The 20,789-nt window shown below is 40.5% G+C and overlaps 1 protein-coding gene across 2 annotated transcripts; it reads left to right on the top strand.

Moving 5' to 3' along the window:
- The first annotated feature begins 1,771 nt into the window (after positions 1–1,771).
- On the top strand, positions 1,772–18,629 carry PABPC1 (poly(A) binding protein cytoplasmic 1). 2 transcript variants are annotated; one of them, XM_084864431.1, is made up of 15 exons: positions 1,772–2,559; positions 5,587–5,780; positions 6,229–6,344; positions 8,562–8,701; positions 9,894–9,988; positions 10,555–10,692; positions 11,087–11,182; positions 14,353–14,625; positions 14,745–14,835; positions 15,548–15,658; positions 15,747–15,901; positions 16,407–16,491; positions 16,920–17,050; positions 17,641–17,734; positions 18,534–18,629. In XM_084864431.1, the coding sequence occupies exons 1-14, from the start codon at positions 2,367–2,369 to the stop codon at positions 17,731–17,733; spliced, it is 1,911 nt and encodes a 636-aa protein (XP_084720557.1). In that variant the 5' UTR covers positions 1,772–2,366; the 3' UTR covers position 17,734; positions 18,534–18,629. The 2 variants fall into 2 exon arrangements, with proteins under 2 accessions (XP_084720557.1, XP_084720558.1); XM_084864432.1 differs by having other exon boundaries at positions 1,832–2,559; positions 8,562–8,692.
- The last annotated feature ends 2,160 nt before the right edge of the window (positions 18,630–20,789 follow it).

Below are 20,789 nucleotides of genomic sequence, written 5' to 3'. Positions count from 1 at the left end.
TCCCCTTGATAGGCACTCTATCTATCGATGGATCCATTTTAATCAGAGCTCTAATAGATTGAGTGTGATTTACCATTTAGGAAGAGATGTGTCTTCTTGAGGCACAGTGCTAAGTTTTCTGCTCTTTTGCCCAATAAAGCAACATGAAGCAACATGTTTTTCAGAAATACCATCTTTCTTCCTACCAAGATAGGGGTGAAAGAGCACTTACGTGGGACTCCGCTGGCTTAAATTTTAATTAAGTGACAATGCGGCACCCGGGTGCACACCTGCCAATCCGTTTGGCATGCACTGACGTTTACTGAAATGAAGAATGCACTGGGCAAAATCATTTGAGGCCGTTCCCTCAACAGTAAAATAAAATGATTACTGCTTGCTCCACGTCCCACACAAGATTGCTGTAGGGAACAGATGGTCGAATGTTTATGCAAGTCCTTGGAAAACTATTAAATACATTAGTAGTTTAAAGTGGGGGTGTGTCTGTGTGTGTGTGGATACAGTCATTCCTATTAACTGGCATTTTCCGTGGCTAATAACTCATTCCATTTAGCATTCCTACTGAAGGCCGTAACGAATGCACGGAATTGTTCTAAGCACGAACTAAGGCGTTTTAGACTTATTCCTAAATTGGACAGGTTTGCAGGTGGTGAGGTGCCATGGAAAAGTGTGATAGGACTCAGACTTTAAGGAGAACATTTTTTCTCTCGAGTCCTGTCTTCTGCCCCAAGGAAATTTCTGGCAGAAAGAGCACCAATCGATATGATGACTCCGATCGAGCATCTTAAGTTCATAGTGACACCATCCTTTAACAAGGGAAGGGGACAAAGACGCCCCCCCCCAAAAAAAAAACAACAAAAAAAACAACACACACAACAAAAACAGCTTTCCCCAATGAAAGCCACTGACTAACGAACGACCAGTCTAATGAAGACTGCGGAGCGCCTACGTCTCGGAAACCCCAGGGCCAAGGTGACCAAGGAGCCCGAGGACCCCTCCCCCCACCCCTCCGCTGAACGGGCGGCCCCCGGGGCCCAGCGCCCTGACGGACGGTTGGGGCGCCGGGACCCGCGGCCAGTTGGGGTGGGGGGGTGGGGGGGAGTCAGCGGGCGCCGCGGCCGTTGGGGACTCCAGCTCCCGGCAGGCACCGCTCCTGCGGCCGAGGCGCGGGGCGGCGGTGCCCGCTGGGATTGGTAGTGCGGTCCGGGTAGGAGAAGGGGGAAGCCAGCCCCGGCTCCTTTTTCACGCCACCTTTCGGAAACTGGGTCTGGAAGGGTTCACGCCGGGCCCCCTCCCTGGTGCCCGGCGTCCCTCGGGGACGGTGGGGCGGGGGCGGCCGAAACCGGGCAGGCCGAGGCGGGAGGAGGCCGGGGCGACCCGTGCACGTGGGGGGGTGGTTAGCGCCGAGGAACCCGGAAGCCTCGCGCACCGCCCACCTTGGCTGGCGGTGACGGGTTAACGCCTCTCCCGGGTGGAGGTGGGGGGCGGGGGAGCGTGGCGAGGCGGGGCGGTCCCACCCGACGCCTCCGGGAGCCGCCGCGAGCCCGCCCTCCCCGGCCCCACGAGCCGACGACGCAGCGTGGGCCCCGCCCCCCGGCCGCCGCGCATGCGCATAACCCCCGCCCCGCCGCCCTAGCCCCGCCCCCCGTACCCGCCTCTCCCTTCCTCTCTGGCTCTTTCCGCCTCCGGTTTTCTCTTCCCTCCGCCCTCTCGCCCTCTCTTTCTCCTCCTCCTCCGGCGGCGCTGACGCTCACGTCGGGTCCTGGCGTCAGACGCGCCGGGGCGGGGCGAGGGCCGCGTGCGGTATAAGTAGAGGGAGCAGGAGGCGGTGCTTCCCCTTCTCCCCGGCGGTTAGTGCTGAGAGTGCGGAGTGTGTGCTCCGGGCTCGGAACACACATTTATTATTAAAAAAACCCAAAAAAATCTAAAAAACCTTTAAAAAACCCAAAAAAAAAAAGAAATTTTGCAGAAAAGTCCGCGTCTCCCTCCCCCCGCCGGAGACTTTTATTTTTTTTTCCTTCATTTTTTTATAAAAATAACCCGGTGAAGCAGCCGAGACCGACCCGCCCGCGGCCCCGCAAGCAGCAGCAGCAGCAGCAGCAGCAGCAGCAGCTCCAAGAAGGAACCCAGAGACCGAGGCCTTCTTCGCTGCCCCGGACCCGACACCGCACCTTCGCTCCCAGCCGGCAGTCAGCGGCCAGCGGACAGACTCCGTCCGGCGGCTGTTGAGTAGTTTTCTCGATTCCGCTTGATTTTTGTCCCTCCGCGCTCGCCCCCGCTCCTCCTCCCCCGGCTCCGCACTCGCTCCCCTTCTTCCTCTCGACTGGAAAAAGGTCGCGGCCTGTGGCCCCGCGGGCAGCCGTGCCGAGATGAACCCCAGCGCCCCCAGCTACCCGATGGCCTCGCTCTACGTGGGGGACCTGCACCCCGACGTGACCGAGGCGATGCTCTACGAGAAGTTCAGCCCGGCCGGGCCCATCCTCTCCATCCGGGTCTGCAGGGACATGATCACCCGCCGCTCCCTGGGCTACGCGTATGTGAACTTCCAGCAGCCGGCGGACGGTGAGCCCCGGGCGGCCCGGCGGGAGGGAGGGAGGGCGGGCGGCTGGGCGGGCGGCCATGAGGCTCCGGCTCCGGCGGCGGCGGCGGGCCGGCTAGGCCGGCGGTCCCGGGGGAGGGGGCGGCGGGGCATGTCACACCCCCCGTTGTGCCCCTCGATCTCCCCCCCGAGGGTCGGCGCGGAGAGGCTGGGGCGCCGGGACCCCGGCTCCGCACCCCGGCGGGAACACGCGCCGCCGCCGGCAGCCGCACGCCACTCTCACGCCCCGGCCACTTCCTCCTTTGCAACCATTTTCTCGGCCTCGAAGCCGCTCAAACTTTAGGGCGATGACGCGCCGCCGGGGGTGGGGGGCGGGGGCGGTGAGACCGGGCTCTCCGGGCGCTTCCGCCCGCAGCCGGGGGATGCCGGGGAGCCGGGCGCAGCCCCCCCGGACGGGAACAGGTAGCGGCGCTGCAGCCGCCCAGACTGTCTGCCGGCGCCCCGGCCCCGGGAGGAAGTGCCGGTCGGTGCCGGGAAGATAGCACGTGTTGAACCCCCGTCACTCCCCACACACAGGCCCAGAGGCCTGCCTGCCTCCGTAACTGGCCCCCCATCCCCTGGCGGTGGTCCCCAGGCTTCTGATGTCATTCCTCATCACCTGCCAGGCAGTGACGGCCCTGGAGATGTAAATTACCGGGGTTTTCCCCAAGTTCAGGCACTTCTCGCCGGAACCCCGCAGGGTTGGTTGGGGGAGGGTATCGGTTTCTCAGGAATTTAGACCATTTAGATTTAATAATCAGGTTAAGTTTCATAATGCTGGTAATTTGTTCAGAATATTGGTTTTTCTCTTCTAAAATAGTTCTTACGATTTTGAGGGGCTTGACTTAAAAAAATGTATTCGCAAATGTGGGCTGTAAAATGTTACTCGTGAACGCAGTGTGGATCATCATTACTTATGTGGCATTGGAGTAGTTCAGGTTTCTTTTTTAAAAAGTAGCCTACAATATCCATAAGTCATGAAGAATGACCGAGTTTTGAATAACCAGATTCTACTTAGCTTGAGACTATGGGAAGTATATTTCTAACCTTATGTTTTTATTTTGAAGTTCATTTAAAAAATTTTTTTGGTAGGTAGGATATGTGGCCTGGTGCATGTGGCCAGGATTTTTTTTTCTATATCTGGATCAACTGAATTCCAAGTCAGCTTCAGTCAATTTAATTTTGTAGAAAAGGCCTTGAGGGTAGAATTTAAACCTTTATTAAATCCACTTAGTCAGCTTTTCACTGGGTGAAGTTAATAATGGAGGTTTTGGGTAGCAGACGATTGTGACACTGAACCAGAAGTTGTAAAACTGCAGCAGGTTTCCTGCCCCTTTGCTCTGTAAGCAGTACCCTCCAAATGTCACTTCAGACCAGTTCTTCCCAACTCGGCAGGGTTGGTCACTGAGAAGATAAAGGAATACTAGGGAACATAAGTTTGGGTCAGGTAATCACAATCTAAAGAATTGATAGAGAAAACTTGAACAAATTCTAGAGACCAAAAAATGGTGACTTGAAAAGTGGCTTTTGTTTTTTCTAAGCTTAACCATTTGAAATCCAAAGGAACAACTTTTTTAATTTCTTGGGATTTGAAAAAAAAATTGAATTAACCATGTTAAAATATACCCTATGTATTATCAGTATATCAATAAAACAGTGCTAGGACTAAAAAGAAATTAGCATTTTTCCATCTTCCATTTACTTGTTTTCTACATGTACAAATTACTGTCCTCCCCAATAGTTTTTTCTTTTTTTTCTTTTTTTCTATTTATTGCTATGGACTTATAGAATAATTTCTGAAAGTGACCAGTTTCTAATTTAGCTGGAAGAGGTGACTCATTCAAAAGAAGCTTAAGCAAAGTCAGCTAAAAAACTAGGGGAGCTGAGTAGGTGTGGTCAATTGATAAGGAGTTGACAGCTTATCATCACTACCTTCTAGAAAATGGAACTTTCATTTAAAAAAGTGGCTAGAAAATTGGTCCTCTCAATAACTACAGTTATGTCGGCATGGAATTTGTGAAACTTGTTGTAGAATTTGAAGTGGACTGTTTTTCTCTTAAGGAACTAGTCTTTCACTTAAGGATTTTTTTTATTTTTAATTTAGTCTCAACTTCTCTAATTTAAAGTGTTTCTTTAATGTACATAATTCTTCATAGGTCCTGAAATCACAGGGTAGATTTTGAAATTTTCTAACACTATCCAGAAATAATTGGTTAAATTATCAGTCAGTAAGTACAAAAGTGATCTAAGATAAAATTGGTTTTATATCTCAAGAAAGGGTTAATAATGAATTGTGAGTATTGTAGACCAAATTATGTATTCTCCAGCTATGCCCAACTTCACATTAGTTTTTGAAGGCCTGATTCAGTTTTTTTTTTTTCCTGATTCGAATCTTGATCTGAATAGATAATAGCCTTTTCTTTTTTGTTATATGGCAATATGAAGTTGTGCCATGAATCAGTGAAATCCCCCAAAATAATTCAGGGATTTTTTATTTTTTAAGAAAATGGACTGGTTTTTGCTTCATGTTGGTACTGATAAGCTGCAATGAAAGGACCAATTTTGGCAAGCAATAAGGAAGAAGCAGAAATGCTTAAAAATTCATAAACTATGTTTAGCCCGTGGATAATCTTTAATTGCTTAATGTCTTTTATATTGCTCATTAAGCAGATTTTATGTTAAAAGAGATCTTGATTTTATGTTGACCAGGAACAAAAAGGTGCTTTTAAATATAATGGCAATTAAAGGGAAAGATTGTTTTAGAAAAATACATTATCAGTGATATTTCATTATCTAACAGGTAGGAAATTTGGGGCTTCTGATAGCCACTTCATGTGTTACATAACTTAAATCTCAACTCGGTTGAGGTAAGGTCCAGCCATCCTGTGAAGTTTGAAGAAATAGAGAGATTGTGGGCCCAATCACTCCTCCCACACAGTTCATAAAATTTTTTTAAGTGGCCTGTAAAAGTTTTGAAGTAATAATTCACTATGAAAATATCTTTCCTACAGCGGAGCGTGCTTTGGACACCATGAATTTTGATGTTATAAAGGGCAAGCCAGTTCGCATCATGTGGTCTCAGCGTGATCCATCACTTCGCAAAAGTGGAGTGGGCAACATATTCATTAAAAATTTGGACAAATCCATTGATAATAAAGCACTGTATGATACATTTTCTGCTTTTGGTAACATCCTTTCATGTAAGGTAAGCAACAGCGTGACAGATAAACATATTTATCATATTTTTTCCTAAATATAGCAACCATACTGTCTATTAATAATGGGTATCTTTACTTCCCAAATACCCAGGCTATGTGACTGACAAGTTTCAGTTGACATTTGAACAGTGCCCACTTAAATGCAGATTTTTAAAGTAAATATGTGTTTTCTGTTTGGTAATCCATGTATGCAGAGGGCCAACTATGCTCTGTCCTACACTGTTCTGTATAGCCACAGATTTTAGTATCTGGGGATACTGAGGAATACATTCTTATTTGGGGAGTCAAAAGTCATATGTAGATTTTGACTGCTGGGTGTCAGCTCCCCTAAGCCTGCCTCCCTCTCAGCATTGGTCAGCAGTATGGTACTTTGAGCATTGGGGAAATGTTGAATTAATACTATGTAATGAAAAACTGTTACACATTTTCCCCTAGGTGGTTTGTGATGAAAATGGTTCCAAGGGTTATGGGTTTGTACATTTTGAGACACAGGAAGCCGCTGAAAGAGCTATTGAAAAAATGAACGGGATGCTTCTAAATGATCGAAAAGTGTAAGTATAAAAATTTAGTTATACTTCACGTCTCTTGAATAGTTCCAATCAATGCATTAATTTTATAAATTAATGTATTTGTGCTCTTAATAAAGAGAAATTTGAATGAAAGGTAACAAACGTACATCTTGAGGTCGATTTTTATAATTATCTTTCCCCACACTCAATGTAACGTTAAAATAACAGTGAACCAATAAAATGGTCAGCCTTCAAACTAAAAAGAAAAAAATGGGTATACTGGTATATAAAGCTTTTTCAAAGTAAGTGCCTAGTTGAACAACTAGAAGCCAGACAGAAGCTTAATTGTAATTTCTGAGGTAGTAATTAGCCCATTTTCTATTTGAGGAAACTGAGGCTAAAATAATTTGCCTGTAATTAAGTGCTGGCATAACAGATGGGTTAGAATACAAGCCCAGTGGTCTAAGTTCTGAGCCCAGGTGACTCTGTACTTGGTTATACTGCTGCAATTTATTGATGGATTATAGAGTTTCTCCCCCAACTTTGTGAACCCATCTACATCTTTAAAGAAAAAGCTGAATTAAACCAGAAGTCTTTATGATTAATCTTTCTGAAATAAACTTGTTCCTAAAAATTAAATGACACTGATGGCCTGAGCGTGTGGCTTGGTTGGTTGTGCATCTTCCTCTGCACCAAAGGTCAGTGGTTGGATTCCTGGTCAGGACATAGGCCTGGGGTTTGGACTGGATCCCAGGATGAGAGGGATATCAGGAGGCAGCCAATTGAGGTTTCTCACATCAATGCTTTCCCTTCTAAAAATAATAAACAACACTGATAAAACCTATGTAAAACTATTTCTGTAATAGGTTGTAAGAAAACAAGAGTTTATGAGCCCCAAAATGGGACAAATCTTATTTCTCCTCAGTCGGTGGATCTGGGTAAATTCAGCTATGAGGTCATATTGTAAATGACCTGTTAGTTTATGTTGTTGTGTAGTTAATGATGGCATACAAATTGGGTTTGGTTATAAGTCAACTGCATCATTCTTAAGGTGTGGTGCTCATAAACCAGTGCATCAAGTGGTGTGATCAGTCTGTGCATGAAGTTATGTAAATGGTATTACCTGTTGGAATTTTGAGTACATTTAAATGAGAAATATTCAGCATTATTAGTATTCTCAGATGGAAACATAGTTTTGCCAGTCAGCAGTGCTTCAACGGTGACAAAGTACTCACTCATTACTGGTAGGTTGATTTTTGAGGAGGATTATGGGAAATGTGTGTGGTTTTTATATATAGATTTTTTTTTTTTTTTTTTTTTTTTTTGTAGAGAGAGAGGAAAGGAGAGGGACAGAGTTAGAAACATCGATGAGAGAGAAATACCGATCAGCTGCCTCCTGCAAACCTACTGGGGATGTGCCCGCAACCAAGGTACACATGCCCTTGACTGAAATCGAACCTGGGACCCTTCACTCTGCAGGCTGATGCTCTATAAACTGAGCCAAACCGGTTAGGGCAGGAAATGTTTGATATATATTTATTTTTCAATGGCACATTTACTATTATATTAGGGGAAAACTAAATTTAAAAACATTTTGTTGATATAAAAAATTATGCAGGGCTATTATGTGTTAAGAATATAGAATTAAGTTACATTTTAAGTTAAAAAGTGTAAGAGCCACTTTGAAAAGCTGCTGTGAAAGCTTTTGTCTTTTTTTCTAAATCCTCACTGGAGTGTATGTTTTAGGGAGAGGGAGAGAGAAACATCAAAACAAGGGTTGGTAACTTCCTGTATGTATCCTAACCTGGGATCTAACCTGCTACCTAGTTATGTGCCCTGACTTGGAATTGAACCTGCAACCTGTTTGGTGTATAGGACAACGCTCCAACCAATTGAGCCACCTAACCAGGGTTTTTAAGTCTTTTCATTGGCATCCCATTCATCTGTAGGTGTGATCTCTTTAACCTTGGCTCGACAGAAGGGAGAGAAGTGTGTATTAAAAAAATGTTTTGTGTTTGTAGGAGAAAAAAATGTGGGTTTTGTTTTGTTTTGTTTTTTGGTGTGTGTGTGTGAGATTGTAATTATGAAGTTTATATTTTAGACTTCCATTTTTTTCATTGAGGCTCTATTTCTGTTTTACAATGTGCTCTTAGAGATTCTGAAATTATGAGTAGCATTTATAAAATTAATCATCAGGTTTAATCTGAACTTCATAAAATGGAAACTAAATTTTATAGTCTATGTATTTTTTTCTTTTAGATTTGTTGGACGATTTAAGTCTCGTAAAGAACGAGAAGCAGAACTTGGAGCTAGGGCAAAAGAGTTCACCAATGTTTACATCAAGAATTTTGGAGAAGACATGGATGATGAGCGCCTTAAGGATCTCTTTGGCAAGTTTGGTAATGTGTCTGAATTAAATTTTTACAATGTTCTGAGTAATCTTTGTATTAAAAGTCTACATGACCCTTAACAGCGAGTGACCAGAACAGGTCACTATGATGCACACTGACCACCAGGGGGCACACGCTCAATGCAGGAGCTGCCCCAGAAGGTCAGTGTGCGCCCACAGGGGCAGCGCTGCTCAGCCAGAAGCCAGGCTCACAGTTGGTGAGTGCAGTGGTGGTGGGAGCCTTTCCCATCTCTGCAGCATTGCTAAGGAGCAGAGAGGGCTGAGGAATATACACCAAGCGCCCCACCACCACCACGAATTTGATGCACCAGGCCTCTAATTGCCTCTAATTAGTTTTGGCTAATTTTACCAAAATAAATGAGACTCACATGATACTTAAAATAATTTATAGTTTTTTGGATAAAGCTACTGATCATCTATTTTACTGCAAAGTTATATATATGCGCCTAATATGCAAATTGTCCCTGCCAGAGTTGTATATTTCATCTGTCTTTTTGAGATTAGAAGCTATTTCTAACGTTTGGTTGAATATTGTTAACCACTTATTTCAAATGAATGATGCTGTCAGTTGACCAATTTGTAAATTGGCCAGTTTTATTCTGGATAGCTTTGTATAGCAGAGATTTAAAGTATAACCTTAGGACTAAAGTACATTCAAAAGTAATAATCTATGCTCATACATCTTGCAAATTCTCTAATTAAATGTGATTTTTAGCCTTTTTGTCCCGCCTACCTGAGATAATACCCGCCTCAGTTAAGTGTCATTTTTACTTGCGTGGGTGGGATTGGGCATTGAATTCAGAAACATGCCACCTCCAGGTGATTCTTTTGTCTTCCCAAATGTCAGGCACTGTATTCCCTTCACTGACTGTTGAAATCAAGTGGGCCAGGGCTTAAGAAATTCTTATTAATTCTGATGTCAAGAAAACCAAATTGTTGGGTTAAAAAAGAAAGCAAGTCTGTTCTGTACTATTGCTAAGAATAAAACTTCTTTTTTTACAGTTGTCTAACACCCCCAAAAAGGAAGTAGGAATGTTTTCAGTTTACTTCTTAGTAGAAATAAAGGGTCTTTGAAGAGACTATTTAGTGTCCATGCATGGCTTTGTTTTTGTGCGTTGAAATTTAAGATGTATAAACTAAATATTGTATGGATATCTGAGTCATTAATTTTTTTTTTTTAGGACCTGCCTTAAGTGTGAAAGTAATGACAGATGAGAGTGGAAAATCCAAAGGTTTTGGATTTGTAAGCTTTGAGAGGCATGAAGATGCACAGAAAGTAAGACTTAAATGTATTAAGTAAAGGCTCTAGGTGTTCTGTGTTTTATTGCAAAAAACACAGAATACCTAGTGTTGCTCTTATGTTGAAATTTATATTCATACCAATGGCTATTGCATGTTCATCTTTACATGTTTTTTTTTAAAAAATATATTTTATTGATTTTTCACAGAGAGGAGGGGAGAGGGATAGAGAGCTAGAAACATCAATGAGAGAGATACATTGACCATCTGCCTCCTGCACACCCCCACTGGGGATGTGCCCGCAACCAACGTACATGCCCTTGACTGGAATCGAACACGGGATCCTTCAGTCCATAGACTGACCGCTCTATCCATTGAGCCAAACCAGTTTTCGCTCTTTAAATGTTTGGGTTTTTTTTGTTTTGTTTTTATTTTATTTTATATATTTTGATACTACAAATTGGGAACCTACATTTTCCCCAAACCGCAAAATTTAGTTTTTGTTATGGGTCTGGATCATTCACAATGTAACAAACTTTGTTTTTAAAGGAATGAATTTCTATATTTCAAATTAGTAATTAAAGTTTTCATTATTTCTGTAAGGCTGTGGATGAGATGAATGGAAAGGAGCTCAATGGAAAACAAATTTACGTTGGTCGAGCTCAGAAAAAAGTGGAACGGCAGACGGAACTTAAGCGCAAATTTGAACAGATGAAGCAAGATAGGATCACCAGATACCAGGTTCGTTTTTGTGTTTTAATAAATTTTTATTGATTTCAGAGAGGAAGGGTGAGAGAAAGAGAAACATCATGATGAGAGAGAACCATTGATGGGCTGCCTCCTGAGCAGCCCCTACTGGGGTTCAAACCTGCAATCCAGGCATGTGCCCTGACCAGGAATCGAATCGTGACCTGGTTTCATAGGTCTATGCTCAACCACTGGGCCACACCGGCTGGGCTGCCCGGTTCATTTTTAATTAAACAAGCTGAATAAGACAGGGATGAGGAAACCTATTTTATGTTCATTTCATTTACAGACAGGTAATCGGGGAATTTGAGAGGGGGGAAAGAAACATGGGATAAAACAGTAGGAAGTGTGCTTAAGTGCCACCATGGTTTTCTTTTTCTTTTTTTAGGGTGTTAACCTTTATGTGAAGAATCTTGATGATGGTATTGATGATGAACGTCTCCGGAAAGAGTTCTCTCCATTTGGTACAATCACTAGCGCAAAGGTAAGCATATGATTTTTTTTTTTTTTTTTTTAAGATTTTGGAAAATTTCATGTTTATATGTATTTAAATGTCACATCAATTTACTTCAAGTTTTTCCCCCCCACTTTGCAAACGAATGTAACCAAATAAGGTGCCCTCCCGCACCTCCTTCCCAATTTTATTTTCCTTTTCCTGGAAATCAAGTTTTTGCTTCATTACTTAAAAACAAACAAACAAACAAAAAACATTCAAATTTGATGTGGATGTTGTAGCCCAGATCTGAATTCTTATCTGAGGAAGGCTACAGTTGATGACAGACCAGTTACATTGATTGATCCTCAATGATGTGCACTATTCTACACTTTGTTAAACTAGTGCTTTTTACTGGTTAAGTGTCAGTTTATTAGGGGACTACACCTGTTAATAATTGGGCTATTCTGTATTCACTTAGTCATTTTGAGGAGTCAAACTCTGAAAACAGGATTCTGTACTAAATCCTGGAATTTTGGAGTGTAGGAAAAATTAAAGCTCAGTGCTCTGGAATGATCTGTGGCTCATCTTTCTCAGCTTTTCCTGGCAAACCCATTGATCGAGGAAACTTCTGTGAAAGAGGAAATGTTAGGAACAGTAGATGAATACAAATAAGGAAGCAGGAATGTGGTTGTCTTGTGTTACAGCCTGTGCTTTTGTAAGAGTACCTGGGGTGTGGTGGAATTTATTCCTGCGTGTCTTTAACCTCTGTATTCCTTGCGAGCTGTTTAAACTGAATGAATATACATCCATTTATTTTAAATGTATTTCACATGCATGTTTTACAAAGAGTTCCTAAAGCCCTTTGTGGATTATAATATCACTATTTGTAAGGCGGTGAAAGGTTTGGCAAGAATTTATTTTGGAGGGAGGAGGGCATTATGTTGATTTAATAATGCTTCCTGAAAAAACATATGTCAAGGAGAAAGACAAAAGTGAAAGGCAACTCCTGCATCCCCATTTTTAGTCTCCAGAAAGATGGAGTGGTGGTGAGAATTTTTCATGCTTGTCCAGTCTATATGTATAGTTTTTAGAAAACAGGATAATGCCCTGCATATTCTGCAGTTTGCTATTTTATTTAACAATATATCTAAATACATACTTATTTCGGGCATTTACTTTTTTTTTTCCCAAGAGCTAAATATTCATGGTATGGATAGATCATAAATTATTTTACTGTACTTGTATTGATAAGCATTTCATTTGCTTTGCATGTTTCCAAAGTTAAATCCACCTTTCTAAAAACTATTTTATTCATATATATTTGTATACATGCCAGTATTTCTAGAATTGATATTGCTGGTTTGTGGGTGTATATTTAAAATTGATACAACAAAACTGTCCAAAAGGGCTGAACAAATTTATCAAGTTAGTAGAAAGCAGTATATATATATATCTTTTCAAATGGTGACATATTTTTCATGTGTTTACTATTTTTGTCTTTCTTTGCATACTTTTACACTGAGTGCCCAGATTATTATAATCTCTGAATGCATAATAATCTGGCGTGTGTGTGTTAGAAGCCTGGTGCAAGAATTCTGCATGGGGGACATGGGCGGTTGGCCTGCCTGCCTGCTGGTCGAACTCCTAATCAAGGAGACAATTTGCATATTAGCCTTTTATTATATAGGATATATACACTGAGTGGCCAGATTATTATGTGTTCAGAGATCATAATAATCTGGACACTCAGTGTATATTGCATTGGTTGTCATTAGTAGCCTTTCATTTTATATTGCAAATATTTTCTTTCAGCTTTTCACTTTGTACTTTAGGATCTTGTGTCAAGTTAAATTTCTCCTACATTTTTGCATTTTATATTCAGACTGAGAATCTGGCAATTTTATTTTTTAATGTGATGTGAAGAAGGGGTCTAACAATTATTTTTTGTTATCACAATGTGCCATATACTACATAAGTTCAAAGTCCATCCTTTGCCCCTATTTTTAAAATGTTCACTTTAGCATACTAAATTCCCGTAATTGCATGGTTATGTTTCTGGACTCTTAAAATTTATATATAATTGGCTTGTATCATTAATTTCATGTTTACAACACATTTTGTGAAGAGATGACAATTCATCACTTATTTTTCTTGTAATGAACAAACTTGTAAGATCTCTGCTAACAACCTTCAAGTATACAGTACAGTATTGATAACTACCGGTACTAGAGGCCCGATACACGAAGTTTGTGCGAGAGCAGGCCTGCCTTCCCCTCTGGCACCCGGGACCTGGCTTCCCTGGCAGCCCTGGCAGGTCATCCAGTCTAATTAGCATATTACGCTTTTATTAGATGCTGCACATTCCACTTCCATGATTTATTTTGTAGCAGGGAATTTATACTGTTTAACCCCCCCTTAACCCAGTTTTTTCACCCTTTGCCCCTCTGGTACCCACTCGTCTACTTTTTTTCTTTTCTTTTTTTTTTTCCATTCGTCTATTTTCTCTATCCAGGAACTCAGGAGTTTTCTTTCAATTTTTTTTTAAATTTGTTTTTCGGTTTGATTCCACATATAAGTAAAATTGGCATCTGTTTTATTGCAGTTTTGTTTATTCCTGTTTCATGTAACTGGATAGCATGGTTATGTATATTTCTGGGCTAGTTCTTTGCATTTCCTCATTGCTTGCTGCAAAGATCTTTGCAGTCAGTGAAAGTTTCCTGAATATTGTTTATACCCCAATATTCATGGCACTTCTGGTCTTAAGTGTGAAGTTTTTATTTTAAAATATTTGTATTATAAGATTCATCTGCTTTCCCTTCTCCTCTTTCCTCTTTAAAGAGTAGTAAAGCATTTGGCCCACTTCAGTGTCTTGAAGAGTGGTTTTAATTGGGTATTTCCACTGATGCTGAGTTTTAAATTTAGTAAGCCTTGAACTTATTTAGCTATTTAAACCTTAATATTGAAAATCTTAATATCTAACTGAACATCTTTAAAAAGTTGCTGTTGTACCTTTGCCCCTTCCTCCTTTGCTTGGCTAGGATAATGCATGTGTGTAGCTTGCCCTTAATATTCAGGTACTAAGGGAAAATTGGGGGGGAAATTATTTCATTGTTAACAGGGTTTAGTTGAGTCAGTAGCTATCATTGAATAATGCTCTCCATTTATGCTCATTCTACCACTGCATTAACCTTGTTTAATGTTTTTTTTTCTTTCAATAGGTTATGATGGAGGGTGGTCGCAGCAAAGGGTTTGGTTTTGTATGTTTCTCCTCTCCAGAAGAAGCCACTAAAGCAGTTACAGAAATGAATGGTAGAATTGTGGCTACCAAACCATTGTACGTAGCTTTAGCTCAGCGCAAAGAAGAGCGCCAGGCTCACCTCACTAACCAGTATATGCAGAGAATGGCAAGTGTGAGAGCTGTGCCCAACCCCGTAATCAACCCCTACCAGCCAGCACCTCCTTCAGGTTACTTCATGGCAGCTATCCCACAGGTACGTTTTTCTGTTTGAGAACCTGCATTTAGTATATAGCAGGTAAATAGAGAAAGTATATAGTTAGTTGCATTATTTGCTTTTTTCCTTTCGCTGATGTATTTGCTTGCTTTCTACAGACTCAGAACCGTGCTGCATACTATCCTCCTAGCCAAATTGCTCAACTAAGACCAAGTCCTCGCTGGACTGCTCAGGGTGCCAGACCTCATCGTAAGCTCTTCCTTTTTTCTCTTTAAGGCGATGGATTATTTGGAATAAAAATATATCTGGGCCAATTAGCTGTTACATTTCAGTGATATATTAACTTGCTTTTCATAATTTAAGGTTATCAGTGTTAATTTGGGGATTCCAGCATTTTTTTCCCCACCCTGGGTCATGCAATAATGTCTATTGATTTTTTTTTTTTTTTTTTTAAGAGAGAGAGGAAGGGGGAGAGAGAAACATTGATCGGTTGCCTTCCACACACTCCAACCAGGGATTGAGCCCGTAACCTGGGTATGTTCCCTGACCAGAAGTCAAACTAGTGACCATTCAGTGCACCAACAATGCTCAGCCAGCTGAGCCGTACTGGCTAGGGCAGGATCTAATTCTTAATTTCATATTTGGATGGGCAGTATTTTTAAAGATTTTGTTACTTATATGAGGATCAGGACCTGGCCATTATCCTGTCTGTAGAATAGTGCTGTATTGTAGGAGCACTTGGAAAGAGGTTTGTGTATGATGTTAGATATTAATAAGTATTTGTTGTATGAATGAATGTTTATTTACTGATGCTATGAGAAGTCTGTGGAAATTGCAGGTGTGAGACTAAAAAATGGTATTTATTTTTAGCCTTTTGTTCAAGTCTCAGCTCTAAAAAGGCAGCATGAATACTTTCAGTGAGTTTTGCCAAGTTAATGTGTGTTCATATCTTTAAACGCAGCATTCCAAAATATGCCCGGTGCTATCCGCCCAGCCGCTCCCAGGCCACCGTTTAGTACTATGAGACCAGCTTCTTCACAGGTTCCACGAGTCATGTCCACACAGCGTGTTGGTGAGTCTTAACCCACCCTGCCTGTAAAAATTGGTTTCCAGTTTGAAGTAGCAAGGTAAATGTACAAAATGTATGTTTTTATTTTTAGCGAACACGTCAACACAGACAATGGGTCCTCGTCCCGCAGCGGCTGCTGCTGCAGCTACTCCTGCTGTCCGCACCGTTCCACAGTACAAATATGCGGCAGGAGTTCGCAATCCTCAACAACATCTTAATGCACAGCCACAAGTCACCATGCAGCAGGTATGGACTTAGGATTTCTTCATAAGTTGCAATCAGAAATTGAAGACAACTGCATGATTTAGGAGAACTTAGGCTGTCTAGAATATCTTGTTAATTGTCCCATTAATTGATAGTATGCAAAAATGTCAACTGCATGTGCTATAGGAATTAGACAAACGTTTTGCATTTTATTAATTTAATTGGGTGACTTAAGTTTTGTTTGGCATGGCTGTAAGGAAGAAAGTGTAAAATCAAATTTATGAAAGGTAGCTTTTTTTTATTTTTATTCTTTAACTCTTGACCAAGACTGTCATTACCTATAACAGAAATCTGGTTCCAGGTTAAAAAAATAAGTGAAATATCCCATGTAGTCCTAACACTTGAACAAATAAGTGTGTTTCTGGTTTACTCAGCTTCTGTTCAGATTGCAGTCCAACTCTTCGCTGATTTTCTAGTGGTAACTGTCACTTATACTTGCCATCACTTCTGTACTTTAAACTTAGGAATTTTCCTATTTTATATCTAGCCTGCTGTTCATGTACAAGGTCAGGAGCCTTTGACTGCTTCCATGTTGGCATCTGCCCCTCCTCAAGAGCAAAAGCAAATGTTGGGTAAGTACCTTTGTCTTACCTAGTCAGTTAGAGACTAGGAAATAGACACAAAAACCTCTTCAGCACCTAATAATACAGCTAGATTTATCTGAATTTGCATGAATTATTATGATGGCACAGTTTGTCTGCCTAAATAATTTAAAGCCCAGAAAGTTATCAATATGTTGCTTTTGATGGATAGGGTAATAGGGCATTACACCCCTACTTGCCATGCATTCCCGCCACATAGTTGGAAGAGGGAATTTGAACCAAATGAGGGACAAACTTTGTTTGACTTTGCCTGAGCATAGATTTAACAATTTAATATAGCACTATAGATTACACCTATTTATTTGCTATATACAAAAGGTTCTTAAATCCCAGTTTTTAATATGGTAGATGCTTTTAGGGTTTTTTTAATGGAAGTTTTGAAATGTTTTTGTCCCTAGGTGAACGGCTGTTTCCTCTCATTCAAGCCATGCACCCTACTCTTGCTGGTAAAATCACTGGCATGCTGTTGGAGATCGATAATTCAGAACTTCTTCATATGCTTGAGTCTCCAGAATCTCTTCGTTCTAAAGTAATTCAAATTTGTTATATATCTAACAATTTATTCTACAGATACTTTAGGACTTTTTGTGGGAATTTAATTTCATAGAACGTTTTAAAGTGCTATATAAAGGGTGGGCAAAAGTAGTTCACAGTTGTAAGTACATGAAGCAGATCATTCTACAAACCATGCACTGTTCTAAGAGTTCTTCAAGTAGTCATTGTGAGTTCTGATAATAGCCTGTGCTGAAATGGGGAGAGGAAACGTTTAAGTAATTCCCCAGTGCTCACAAAGCTAGGAAGTGCCGAGCGTGGTCTCACATCAGTCAGTTTAATTCTAGTGTCCATGTTCGCCTAACTGCTGCTGCTTTATTGGAAAAAGATAGTGATATTTGCTAATATTTTTCAATTTTGGAGGGTTTTTGGTGAGAGTAAGAAGTACAAGAGAGTTCATAATTCTGGAATAGTGGTGGAATGGGACTCAAAAAGATATGGATAATAGTTGGAATTTTTTTGGAATTATGAGTTCTTCACACTTTACCTTTGATGACATTTGTGTACGGTCAAGTTAAGATTCTTCTAGTTACTCCTTTTCAGAGCCAATCTGTTCTCCTTTTTTAGGTTGATGAAGCTGTAGCCGTACTGCAAGCCCACCAAGCTAAAGAGGCTGCCCAGAAAGCCGTTAACAGTGCCACCGGTGTTCCAACTGTTTAAAGTGAGCTTTCCCTCATGGTCGTTTAAGCTTGTTTCCACAATCTTCTATAATAGTTGGAGCATATTTTGAAACATAGCAAAAATTAATTTTACCATTAAATCCAAGTGTATTGATAGTTTTTCAGAGAAATGGAAATGTAAGAATTAAATTTTACCTGTTACCCTATTAACTTGAATTTTCAAAATCAAAGCATGTTAAACATTAGTGAGTTTTGTTAAATGGGTTTGGCCCTTTGTATGCATTACTCTCAGGGCTTTGCTAGCTTATGCTTTTTCTTGGGTGGCAGTAATTACAATTGCCCTGAGGCCTCTACTATTGCCCTTTATTACTCCCAAGAAATAATATTATAATGTAGCTGTTCAGCCAGGGCCAGAAGATGGAAAAGCTTTTCTGAAAAGGACCAGATAGTAGACATTTTGGGCTTTGTGGCCCTTGTGTTTGTTGGCAGTTACTATGTTGCAGTGTGACAGCAGTCATAGACAGTGTGTAAACACATGAGTGTGGTTGACTGAATTTGGCACACAGCTTTAATTTGCTGCTGACAAGGACTACTATTGGTCTCATCTTCCTTGTTTTGTTGGCTTTGGTTTTATTGAAGAATATTTGATACATAATGGTAAAATTTAAAGCACACCATGTTTACTTGACACATGTCTATATTGTGATATGATTGCCACTGTAGCCATGGTTAGTACCTCCATCATTTTATGTAATGAGACTTTTTTTTTGTGGTTGGAATAATTAAGATCTAGTCTCAGCAAGTTTTATGATTATAATCTTTTCCCTCCCACATTTACAGATTGATCAGGGACCACGAAAAGAAACTCGTGCTTCACCGAAGAAAAATACGTAAACATCGAAAAACAATATTACAGAAAAAAAAAACATTGCAAAATATAAAATAAATAAAAAAAGGAAAGGAAACTTTGGACCTTATGTACCGAGCAAATGCCAGGTCTAGCAAAAGTAATGCTAGTCCTAGATTACTTATTGATTTAAAAACAGAAACAAAAAAACCTACAAAAAAAATCGTAAAATATAAAAACAAATTAATGTTTTATAGACCCTGGGAAAAAGAATTTTCAGCAAAGTACAAAAATTTAAAGCATTCCTTTCTTTAATTTTGTAATTCTTTACTGTGGAATAGCTCAGAATGTCACTTCTGTTTTAAGTAACAGAATTGATAACTGAGCAAGGAAACGTAATTTGGATTATAAAATTCTTGCTTTAATAAAAATTCCTTAAACAGTAAACAATGATGTTATGCTGTTTTATTTCTCTTGGCTTGTATAAGTAGGTGATAAGTTGGAACTAGCATAAGAACCTCTTGTGATAAAGTTATAGTTGAAATGATCTTAATATATATATATATATATATATATATATATATATATATATTTTTTTTTTTTTTTTTTTTTTTTTTTTTTTGAGATGGTGCCAGTTTGACTAAAGGCTGAGAGATAATTAGCTTAAGCCTTCATTTATATGGTGGAAGACAAGTAAACAGTTACTGTATAGAGGAGTGTGTTTTGGATATGGTTTTTATATTAAATGTCAACAAGAATTAATTTTAAGCCTTATTTTTAAAAAATTATTTTTAAAATACTGACTTGAAAGAGGAAGAGAGACAGAAATAGAAACATCAATGATGAAAATCATTGATCAGTGGCCTCCTGCACACCCCCTGCTGGGGATCAAACCCACAACCTGGGCATGTGTCGTTGACCAGAATTGAACCATGACTCCTGATTCATAGATCATTGATGTTCAACCACTGAGCCACACCAGAAAGGCTAGACAATGGGTTTTATAAGATCGGGGCCAAGGCCCAAGGCAGCTGTGTGAAACATTTCCCCTGGCAATTTAAATGTGCTTTTTGAGAATGGTTTTAATACCAGCTCCTGCCTTTGGGAGCAAATCCGAATAAAGACCATTCCTATATCAGCTCTTTCTGCGTGATGAAGCCTTATAGTGCTCTGTGTCTGTAATGCTTTTCATTTGGCTTCCTGTTTTGAAACAATAAAAAAACTCCACCTCTATCCCATGGTTTAAATCAGTGTACCCCCTCCCCCATAGGCCTTCTAATAACTATTGTATTTTGCCTACCATACACTTACTCTCTAAGGGGCAGTTTAGGTAGAGAAGTATATATCCTATTTTTTGAAATTTGAGAAGAAAATGGTTCAAGATTTGATGTTTGGAGCAGACGAGTTTAAAACATCTTAGAAGTTATATCTATAAACTTCCCACAGTTGTAGTTTAAAACTTTTTTTAAATATAGAGTTGCAGATAATGAGTTTGCAGACAGTAGCTTTATATGGTTTTATGTGCTGCAGATAAATCATCTCCACTGTTATGCAAATACCTTCATTTTCTAGTGAAGCAAACTCCTGCTTGGATTGGAACCAACAAACTAAAGTTTGATCTGGCAGGAGTTGATTTAGGAAAAAACTTGCACGCCATTACTCCATTCTCATTGTTTGATTCTGTATTTGCAAGTTCATCTCACCAATAGATCCTGGGAAAGTATGGCTGCTTCTATTAGAAGTTTTAAGACTTAAGTTGATAGGTGACATTTTTTTTTTTTTTGTGGGTACTAGGTGTAGACTGGCTAATTGAAATTGCTTTTTTAGCATTTCAAGTTTTTCTCCCATTTCTGCATTTATACAGACATGCTTGGGTAAGGTCAGCTAAAGGAATGTGTCTTGTTTACAATGTTTTGTTATTGACTGCTTAACAATGGGGATACATTCTGAGAAAATACACAGTTAGGCAATGTCTTCCTTATGTGAACATCATAGAATGCCTTTAACACAAACCTACATGGCAGTTTTCTAGAACTGGCAGCCTGGTGGGTTTGTTTATACCAGCATCCCAAAGACACAAGTAACTTGAGCTTAGACGAGGAGGGCTATGACATCACTAGGCAGTAGGAAGTTTTCAGCTCCATTATAATCTTTAGTACTAGAGGCCCAGTGCACGGATCTGTGCACCAGTGGGGTCCTTCCACCTGGCCTTGTGGGGATCAGGCAGAAACTGGCTCTCTGACATCCCC

The sequence above is a fragment of the Pipistrellus hanaki genome (genome assembly GCF_964339955.1).
Source record: "Pipistrellus hanaki genome assembly, chromosome: 17".
Lineage (NCBI taxonomy): Eukaryota > Metazoa > Chordata > Mammalia > Chiroptera > Vespertilionidae > Pipistrellus > Pipistrellus hanaki.
Note: the sequence above shows the minus strand (reverse complement) of the source record. Positions and strands in the feature narration are given on the sequence as shown.